The 10,810-nt window shown below is 37.2% G+C and overlaps 1 protein-coding gene across 22 annotated transcripts; it reads right to left on the bottom strand.

The window, feature by feature from the left end:
* Nucleotides 1-805: 805 nt before the first annotated feature.
* On the bottom strand, nucleotides 806-9,112 carry BBX18 (B-box zinc finger family protein). Of its 22 annotated transcripts, none has more exons than XM_088846359.1 (7): nucleotides 8,360-9,112; nucleotides 7,684-7,912; nucleotides 3,310-3,406; nucleotides 3,088-3,203; nucleotides 2,730-2,987; nucleotides 1,389-1,518; nucleotides 1,098-1,244 (listed from the first exon to the last, which is right to left on the bottom strand). In XM_088846359.1, the coding sequence occupies exons 3-6, from the start codon at nucleotides 3,398-3,400 to the stop codon at nucleotides 1,399-1,401; spliced, it is 585 nt and encodes a 194-aa protein (XP_088702485.1). In that variant the 5' UTR covers nucleotides 3,401-3,406; nucleotides 7,684-7,912; nucleotides 8,360-9,112; the 3' UTR covers nucleotides 1,098-1,244; nucleotides 1,389-1,398. The 22 variants fall into 22 exon arrangements, 19 of the variants coding, with proteins under 19 accessions (XP_088702485.1, XP_088702482.1, XP_088702481.1 ...); XM_088846356.1 differs by having other exon boundaries at nucleotides 1,098-1,308; XM_088846355.1 differs by having other exon boundaries at nucleotides 3,310-3,476; nucleotides 8,360-8,901.
* Between the last annotated feature and the right edge of the window lie 1,698 nt (nucleotides 9,113-10,810).

Consider the following 10,810-nt stretch of genomic DNA (forward strand, 5'->3'; position numbering starts at 1 on the left):
TTTTTCAGTACAAAGAAGAGGATTGTAAGATCTTCACTATGGAAACCTCCACCAACCCAAGCCCATTGGGTTAAATTGAAATTTGATGGCAGTGTGAGATATGAAGGTCGGGTGGCTCCATTTGGAGGGCTTACCAGGGCCGCTTACACCCCTATAGTATATATGAGATGGAACCGTGGGCTCCAAAGCACAATGTTCTAAAATTAACTCTCCATTAAACAAAAGTGAATGTGGAAGGAGACTTGACCAATGTCATTAAATGGTGTCAAGCCCCAGACTCTACACCATGAATCTGGATTCAACGGGGAAAGGAATGGTGAAGCTGATAGACTTATGACGGAGGCAGTTGGAGCTACACTATAACCATTTTTCCTTTTGTCCTCTTCTGCTTGTGCTCTTTCCTTTTCTGCTATTTACTGTTGTGGTTTTCATCATTTAAATGAAATCTTGCTAACATTATATTTAAAAAAAAAGAAGACAAAAAATTCAACAACTTGGAATATTTCACAAAGTATAAATTGTCCTTTTTGAACTTTAAGCCATCTAATTTCAAACCCAACGGGCAAAGATGATTGTGACCGCTCTGTGCAATATAAACAATTTTATTCTATAGTTCACCAACTTATAGTGTGTGCTCAAGCCCGTGCATGCATGCATGCTTGTGAGATGGATCCTGTATATGTCAAATCTACATTCATAATGTGGGTTTGAACCCAAATGTTGGATCAGAGTCTTGTCGACTCACATGAAAACCATATCTAATGTGTCCGTTAACCTTCAAAAAAGATTTTCATAAAACCCGATGAAAACATGATCCAATGGCTTATTTCTCATTATTTATTTATGGGTTCATAATGCACCAGTGAGGTTCTGTAGCAAACTTCGCATTTCACAGTCTTTTGATGTCAACAGCAGATGGCTGGTGTGCAGTCCCCCTGCTCAAAGTCACAAAATTTTGGCATGGGAGGAGGACCAACACATCCCAGCTGTCCACTGTAGATATCACATGGTTGGGGTGAGGTGAGGTTTCGTACCGAACCTCATCGCACACTACATTTCATTACTTACTTTACATGATCCAGCCATACACTCCAATGGACCAATGCTAAGCAAAAAACAGTTAATGAGCAGAGCAAGCTCTCGTCTTTGTACAATTCGTAGTGTACACAGAATGCCATATGGTCCATAGATGTCATGCACAGGTTTTTACAGTCCAAACCAAATCAACCACAGTTGCCGACCCCCTACCACCAAAATAAAAGGCAAGGAAGATAAATTAGCAACAATTGAAAACCAGTGGCCCATGACCTGTAGGAACCAAAACACAAGAACATTAAAAAAAGGACGGAGTATACCAGTGGTAAAAGAGGGCAAACTTAGTGTCTCACCAATTTGACTTCACATGTCTACATCTTTGGCATCAGCAACTGAATTACGTGCCACTTCTCTTTTGAAAGATCCTACAGGAACCAAACTGGCACAATCACGGTTGTTCGCTGTGTCCATCCCGCTGCTTTTCTGCACCCAATTGAGTATCACAGCCATTGGGTTGAATATTTCTTTTTTAGAAAAAGAAGTACAAGTTCAGTCCAAGCCTAGCAAGTTCATCAATGGGTTGGAAAAGTCTAGCAAGTTCATCAAAACCCTGACGTAATTAACTTGGGTGAGCTTGGGTTTGAAAATATGTTATTGTAAAATTTTTAGAGCCAAAAGTTTACAAGATTGAAAAATGGCTTCAGAGAAAATTTAATATTTATCATATTTAGAGTTGAGAACTGTCATATAGTTTTGCATGCAAAAATAAGAAGTAAGAGAGGAGGGGTGGGCCGGGTGTCATTTTTTTCTTTCCGAGGTATTGTTTTATTTTTATTTTTTTATTTTTTTTTGGGGTAGAGGGGGGGGGGGGGGGGGGGCAAACATGCAACCTACAAGCTCTAAAGTTCACCGATTTTAAAATTCTATATGGCAGTGCATTGGGCAGTATGATATTTTTCATCTCAACTGTCAACATTAAACAACAGACGGTGGACATTAGCAGTTAGCCTCAGGTTCACCACTGTCTGCCCAAGTGGAAAGCTCATCTTCACCATCCATTGTGGATTATAGCTGGGGGTCGAACAGGTATCATAACATTTAAATGATGATATGTACTAAAGTATTTGTGTGATGCATGAATGCTAATATGCAACCCAGGGTTTTAATTCTCCCTAAAGTGAACCATTTCACATTATCCAAATAGTTAAATATATTTTTGTTGCTCAACTTTGAACAATTCCTCCTCTTGCGCCGGTAAAGCTCTCTCTCTCTCTCTCTCTCTCACACACACACACACACATGCACATACACAAGCTGCAGCAGCAAGTTTGAGGGTATTCTGCTGGCCACTTGAGCCCTATTGCATAGAGAAGGGATGTGCAGTGAAGGTTAGTCATTGGCTTTTATGACATCACTCGCCTTCCAGCCACAGAGAGAGAGAGAGAGAGAGAGAGAGAGAGAGAGAGAGAGAGAGAGAGCAATATGCCACAGGCAGACTCGCTGTTGGCATAAGAGAAAAGAAAAAAAATCATTCTTGCCTTCAAAGGATTTTTTTTTTGGCATCTAAGAATGGTTTACAAAGCCCGGTAATAGAGGCAATCTACAGATATTTCAAATAGGTAGTATTCTTGCACTTTAACTTTTGAACCTGATGGCATCTTTTGCAGTTTCCTAGAAAGTAAAGATGCTTATACCTGGCTTGAGTTAGATGGTTGGCCCTGATTTCGATGAGGCCTAGCATTCAAATCAATCAATTTCGCATCATGCTTGTCATTGTTAGCATTGCTGTCATATGTTGGAACACGTGGGCCCTGGTGATTGATATTGTTCTCTTTTGGGCCTTCTCGATTCATCATCAAATGAGGCTGCATATTCTGATCCCTCTTGTACTCAACCTTCTCCATTGGTTGCCAAGCATGGTCTTCAATGGGAGTTGGCTTGTCCCCTATAAACTACAAAGAAACAATGCAGGTGTTAATTGGAAGATAATTCGGAGCTCCCCCTCAAAAACCCACATCAAAACCAGCCTTCTCCAGTCACTGAGTCACTAACCTCAACCCTCTGCCTCAACAAAAGATATCTCTCATGCGTTCTTTTGCCCCCAACATGTACAGCCATGTCACATTGCAGGCAGAGAGAACTTCCATCTATTTCGCAGTAAAAGAAAGCTACATCCAATGATCCAATTGAAAAAGATAATATTCAGTTACTTGAATTGAAGAAATAGGAAAAAGAACAAAAAAAATCTGACAATAGGTGGTACTCAGTGTGTACCTGGTGAATTCTCACAAATGTCACACCGAGGGACGTCACTTGGATCAGCAAGTCTCACTCTTACATGTCTACTTGCCAGCTTGTTACACATGTGGACCTGCCATTCCAGTTTCCCAGAAACTATGAAATCATCGTCGATGATGATGTTGAAAGTCTAGGTTGTGTAACTGAACAAAAGAAGAGCTAGTGAAATATAAATAGCAGGATGCTTCCTACTAGAATGAGGTAAAGCAATCATGCTATCAAGGTTTTTCAAAATTTTCAAACAAGGACTATTCGAGATGGGAATGTTAATGAAACATCCAAAAGACGATAAACTCCAACATATATACATTATCTATAGTGCAGGCTTAGAACAATTATCAAGACCAACTAGTTTCTTTATTTCGTTACTCAATAGTCCAACATAACAACGACAAAGACAAGTGAGAAAGCAAAGAACAGACCAGGTGCACTGTGGGGATTGTCATTTCTGAGCGAATCAAAATAGAAGACTAATATCACCTGCTGAAAAACTGAGGACATAGTTGCAAACAATATAAGGATGGTAATGACAATATGGAAAAACTTGAATTTGACATTCCATAACCATGAAACATGCACAACCAGCAAACACATGGCACTGCTAATAATTTATCCCGAACTATACTATTGAAACGGATCATCCACTTGAGACCTAGAGTACAAACCCTCAGAATAAACCATACTAACACCAATGATACAACTGATATAATGCTATGTCCTAAAGAAAGTGTTCTTTGTTTTGTTAATAGGCTTGCAGAAAGTATCTTCCAACATAAGTCTGGGCCCAACCAACAAAACCTTTCTATATTTTTTCTTTTTCTATTTCTTATTACTAGTCAACTCCATGGAATGCCTTCAGAAACCTCACAATCAGCCCTTCCACGATTTACAATCCTAAATCTTTCCAAACAGTTTCTAGTGTTCCTTCAAGTTTATCATGAAGTAACACACAAAGTATAATTATCTCAAATCATATTAACCATCAAAGACAACCAACGGTATATATTTCCCATAATAGCCCTCAAATCTATTCATAGAGAGAATATGATATAGTTTCTGTCATATTCAACCTTCAAGATTATTTTGGATACATCCATCTATAAAAATTTGCTTTCAATGTTTAGGACAATTGAAATTCCATTGAATGGAGAATGGTAAAAAAAAAAGAAGAAAATGTGCTATGCCCCCAACTCTACCCAACTAGCATTTATCACAATACTGAGGTGGCCATTCCATTTCAAATTTCTGCTACCAGACAAGAAGACTGTCTCCAATATTTGACCCTTAATATTCTTCTTTTTCTTTTGAAGCTCAGACTTTTATCAAAGTGCATTATCAGTTCTCATTTGCCATCCTAAATTAGGAGAATAATTGGGTCTCGGGACAATTAAAATCAAAATCAAAATAATATGAATCCCCATGGTACACTTCTTCCCATACTGACAAAGATAGACCCCATGATGAGCCATTGCTATATTTAACAGCTTTCCTAGAGGCCATAAATTTTTCACATTTTCGTTCTGACTAAACTGAGCTTACTTCTCAAAATTGTTGGCAATGAGATTCAAGGAAGAGATAAGTGCATTGGTTAAGTATCAGACCTGGGACCATGTTGATCTACCATTAAGAGAACAGCTGTTGGAACTGGGTATACAATATCAAGAATAAAGTAGATGAATTTCTTTGAAGAACAAAAGGCCTGCTTGGCTGCAAATGGTATTTCACGGTATATATATATATATATATAAACCATTTGTCCTTGTTGCACATATGATTAATTTATAATTCTTTTTTTTTTTCTGGGTAATTCAGTGGGGAAGACAGGCCCCTACTCATTTTTTCAAGTAGAAGTGTTAGTGGTGGGAATAGAAACCACAACGTGGTAACTAGGAGGTGAGGTGCTAACACCACAACCCAAGCCCCTTTCCCATTTATAATTCTTATGTTCAACTAGTTGGCCTTAACCGATGTCTTTATCTATTAGTGCTTCATTTTTTTGACAAAGTATCTGTTAGTGCTTCATTTTGAGTTCTCATCAATTTGAGCAAGGCAATGTACTTTGAACTCTTTCCCATCATTTTGTAGACCACCCCAGGCAACCATCATGACCATTTACAGCCACTGCCCCATTGCTTTTTGACTACTAAATATGGTTACCCGGGTTAATAGATTCTCTTCACAATTGCTATATGGTTGATAGAAGAATTAAAGAAGGTTTTCAATACAAATTTTGTGGTCTATTTTAGTTCTTATGGTATACGAATTATAAATGCATAAACGCTAACCACCCCATACAGCTCACAGTTAATGAACTGAAAGTGTTGTAGCTGTATAAGTGATTTACCAAGATAACTATGCAATAGAGATTTGCTAACACCCGATATCAACTGAGTTGTTTGATTGTCTATAAAAGAGCGAGACATACACCCAAATGGGTAAATCATAAAACTATATGTATGTGATCTAAATGCATACATACAGTAATTACTATGTGTATATGTATATAAATGCTTGTATAGTAATTTTCCACAGAGTAATTGCGGGAGGTAAAAATACATAAACTTAAATGTATATGAACAAATATAAATAAATAAAATATGCACACACACACACTGACACAAGCATGCACACACGCACACATAAAAACAAAGAAACATATCAAACTATCAAAGTTTATATACTGAAGGAAAGAAACTCAAATCACAAATAACACCAGTGTTATCAGGACTAGACTGGCCAGCTGAAATCCATTGGACCAATGGTTGGACGGGTATGACCATTTTAAAAAAGGTCTGTCTATAGAAGTCAGAGAATTAATTAATAAAAATATAAATAAGACCAATGGTTAGATGGGTATGACCATTTTAAAAAAGGTCTGTATATAGAAGTCAGAGAATTAATTAATAAAAATATAAGTAAGGAAAAATAGGTAAAAACACTAAACCAAGGTCGGGGTTTGACCAAAATTCAGAAAAATATGAAAATATTACGTCGCATGATATAGAGTAGAGAGAACTTACGCATTAAAAAATAAAAGAATAAATAAAAAATCATAAAGAAGGAAAAATAATTGAAAAAATAAAAATCGGGTTAGAAAGGGGGAAATTTGGCCAAAAATTCAGGAAAAGATAAAAATATTGGGAGATATAGTAGAGAGAAAAACAAGGTATTCTGGCATAAACTCATTCTAAATATGGTAGGTGGGTATGATAAAAGGTGAAGACAGAGAAGAAGCAAAAAAACACTGGAAAGATCCACCTAAACTAGGTTGAAAAGTCCAATTTATGGGCCAGAAAAGGGCTCATCAAATTGGCAAAAGAAAAGCACTTGGTCAGCTAAGTCTGACTGGTCACCTGACGGTTTTGACAAGTATTCAGTTTGATTATCGGACTGGACCAGCCAAGGGACTGGTCCGTAGTTCGACTGGTTAGACCGGTCGGTCCAATCCATGCTTAAGAACAATGAATAACACTACAAGAAAAACATTAGTTTTAAGTAGGAAAGTCCATGCATACGCTCGCTTGCACTTCCAAGCCCATACCCACATTAATGACCACAAACGTGCACTGAAGCACTTGCATTCACCTCCTAATGCCCATCTGTGAGTACATATGTTCACCAAACCATATGAATATGCAATTACAAGTGAGACCAACTATCTTCTCCAGCTGGGTCCTTCAATAACTACAAGATAAGTTCCATCATTGACACCTCCATAGCTGCTCCAACATATTCTTTAATGGCATCACTGATAATTTAGTGTCCCAATAAAGTTAATCTTGATAATGAATTTTCTGTTGTTTGGCAGTGTGCATTAATAACTTATTTGAGATAAACTTCTATGCAGTTCTAAATATATCTTTTCGAAAAGCTGTTTTTACTTTATTCCAAGTAATTTGCTGAAAACCACATGTTTTTAGCCAAAAATAACTAAAAAATACGTTAAATTGCCAAAAAAAATTAAATATATGTACCTAACAACAAGAGAACAATGTTATCCAGAGTATTTTAATCTCAAATAAAATAGCCTATTCCAGATAAAATTAATTGTCATCCAAACAGACCCTAAGCTTTCTTTTACATACAAATGAGCAGATCTAAGAGTAATCTTGTTCACCCCAAGCCCTAGAAATCCTAGTGCAAGTTATTGATGTATATTATGCGAGCCAGTAGATCAAAGTTTAGCTTGGGTATCCATGCTTGAGTTGTACACATCAAGTGCAGATCATCTCATTGATTGATCCCCATAGTACATGAATGAAGTCCAAGACATTATGCATATGCCATGAATGTCTATATGCATTTAGATGTGCATATATATTTTGCTAATAAATAGGCAGATTTCCAAACCTGTGAGCCGGAACACAGAGTTATGTGTGTAAAAAGAGCTTCAATGAAGAATTCAGTAAGTCTTGAAGTGGGGAAAAATAGATGCCAAAGCAGCTAGCCTCTATTTTGCTAAAAATATGGACCTGATTTCAAGCATAATTAAAATGAAGCGTCTATTGAGTTATGTAGTTGGACACAACTAGCATAGTCACTGATTATCACAGAAAAGTATTTTCATAGTGATTTTAGCCTGCAAAAGGAGCATTCAAATCAATTAGCCGAAGCAATTTGCAAACTATTAGCCTATCAATATAATCTGAGAGTCTCAAATGAGATCCATTACAGTTTTGAATTTAATAACTAAACAGTATGTATCAAGAATCAAGAACACCTGAAAGGTTGCAAATGATTCAAATAGAGCAAGTGTCCTCCAAACCATTCAGGTCAACAAACTGCAACCTTTTTCTCCTGGTTTATCAGACCTTCAAATTCCGATCGAAATGACCGGACTATAAATGAAAATTCATCACAGCTCTGAACATTGAAACAACAATGAAATTGACCCAAAGCCAGGACCTAACGATGGGGAAATTAAGCATCTGATCAATAAAAGAGAAGATGGTTGTGATCACCACCATTATGACGATCACAACCAGAGAGAGAGAGAGAGAGACTAGTTGATAGAGAAAAGAAGTACCTTGTTGTCACAGGCCCGACAGAGAGCAGCCTCGTCCGCAGCACAAAAGAAGATGGCAGGAGCGCCTTCGCAAGCATCACAAAGGGTTCGCATAATTCCCGACTCCGCCGCCCGTCATTTCTCCCTCTTCCAAGCCTCCATCATCACCAATTCACACAGCCCCCAAGACTCCCACTAAAAAAAAATCAGAACAAAGTAGTAGGGGAGGAGGAAGACCAAGAGGAGAAAACAAAAAGAAAGGGAAAGATCAAACAAAACCCTAGTTATCTGTTCATGTCGTCAAACTACAGAAAAGAAAAGAAGAAGAAAAAGGTGATCTAACAGGCGAATTTGTATCTGAGTGGGGGAGGGAGGATGAATTTATAAGTGCAAGAAAAGAAAAGAAAAGAGGTCAGGTCTCAGATTAATTTATAAATGGAGAAAGAGAGAGAGAGAGAGAGAGAGAGGGAAAAAGGGCAGGTTGCAGAATGGTTTATAAATGGAGAGGAGGACCTGGGAGCAAAGGAGAGATGTCAGTGTGTTAGAGAGAGAATCAGAGTGACAGAGCAGGATAGGAGAGAGAGAAGAGTGCGTTACAGGGAGATGAGAGAGAGAGAACAGAGTGGGGGGAGAGAGAGGTAGAGAGAGAGAGTGAAAGCAGAGAAGATGTAGAGAGAGAGAGAGAGTGAAGAAAGGGAAGAGAGAGAGAGGGGGGGGATCTTCGAGAAGGGCCTTCTTTTGGTTTTGGCCACAAGGTTAAGAGAGAGGGGCCCTGCTGGGTGCGCGGCGGGGCCCGCGTTGATGAAGGGGCACGTCTCAGCCACAAGCCCAGATGGGTGCGTGCCCTTACAACCACTCTCGCCCACCAAATCCTATTTCACTGTGGGCCCCACCTTCCCCTAACCCTACGCATCTTCCATCAACTCCCCCTAATCGACCTTTATCTCTCATTTATCCACTTTTTTTTTTTTAAATAGGGCTGCAGCTTATTAAAATAGTACAACCGCATCTTGTACCTCACTGAAAATTGTACTTGTGGGGTTGAAAAACTTTCAAATCAATTCAATTATCTCGGGTTGATGGTTATATTTGAATAAAAAAATTAGGATTTCAAATATTAAAAATGGTGTACATTGAATGATTTATTTGTATTGTCCACTTCATTCAAGAAATAAATGTTTACGGATCCGCAAGTTCTATACTACTTTATTAACTTTAAATTTAATTGTTGGTTTTAAAAATTAATTTTAAAGCCATCATAACGATTTCCGATGCCTATAACTCTTTTTGTACAAGGATGTCTTATGCCTGTGAAGATTTCTTATCTTTTATGTTTTTCTTTCTCCTTATAACTAAGTGATTCATGCATTGTATGTATACTACGTGTACCTATTAGAGAGTGTGCATAAGTTAATTCGCAATTGGATTGGATTATGCTTGAAGGTTGAGATTCATGCAACGGTGTTTGCTTTGCATAAAAATAAGCGTGAAAATATTTAGTTAAGTGTTGAAATATTTTCACATTAATTAGCTTCTAATTATTTTAAAAATATGCATTAAAATAAATTTGTGTGAAAATATTTTTACATCTAATTACATAAAAAAATTCTTTCGTGTAAAAAATTTTCTAATAAACATTTTCATGCGAAACAAATGTGTGGGCATGCACAAAGTTTTTTGAGTCATAGGACATGCAGCCCTCCTTTAATCTAATTTTACGATCAAATTTAGACTTAAGTTTTTAGATATAAATAGTCTCTAATATGGAGATTATTAATATATAAAAAGTAAACAAATTTAAAAATTAAAAAGATAATTTTCTGAAAAAATTATATTGAACTGCTACATTTTAATTCCTTGAGAAGGGACCGCAATTTTATATCCATTTTAAAATGATGTTTGATACCTCCGGAGACAGATGTAGAAATGGGTCCCCCAACTCATAGGCTACTTTTCATCTCACTATTAAAATGCTTTACAGTTGTGTACGCATGTGATGCATATGACAGACGATGTACATGCAAGGGAACCACAGTCCACTATTGTGATAGATGGTGGAGATCGACTACAGTTCACCTTCAGGTGGGACTGTGTTTCATCTCTGCTATGCATCTGGAGAATGGACGGCGTGTATACTATGCTTTCCCTTAACTGATACTAATGGGTGTTTTGCACAATCAGATTAGGGACTGTATAATACAAACTGCCCTCCTCCATAGGAGCAAGCCATCTATTTCGTCCCTGTGTCAAGATAGGATACTTTTTGGATCTCAAATTTTGGGATCTAACCCTAACAACCCATAAAATAATCTTAGTAAAAAAAAAAAATCAGAAATAAACTCTTTATGTAATAGGAAAAAGTTATATGCCTCAATATGAAAAAGAGACTTTCCAATTTTTGAAGGACCAGATCAAAGAGTCACAAAAATTTAAAATTGTCATTTTTTTCTTTTAAAAATAATTATTTAATAA

Source organism: Amborella trichopoda, chromosome 9 (genome assembly GCF_054954075.1).
Source record: "Amborella trichopoda isolate Santa Cruz 75 chromosome 9, AtrichopodaSantaCruz75HAP2 v2.0, whole genome shotgun sequence".
Lineage (NCBI taxonomy): Eukaryota > Viridiplantae > Streptophyta > Magnoliopsida > Amborellales > Amborellaceae > Amborella > Amborella trichopoda.

Bases quoted from the DNA above. Each gene is read 5' to 3' on its own strand.
- BBX18 (XM_011628932.3), bottom strand. From the start codon at position 8,452: ATGCGAACCCTTTGTGATGCTTGCGAAGGCGCTCCTGCCATCTTCTTT. The intron at 3,204-3,309 runs GTACACACTGAG...CATTGGATGTAG, and splicing joins CATTTGTGAGAATTCACCAG to CTTTCTTTTACTGCGAAATA. The intron at 2,988-3,087 runs GTTAGTGACTCA...GTTTCTTTGTAG, and splicing joins TGTTGAGGCAGAGGGTTGAG to TTTATAGGGGACAAGCCAAC.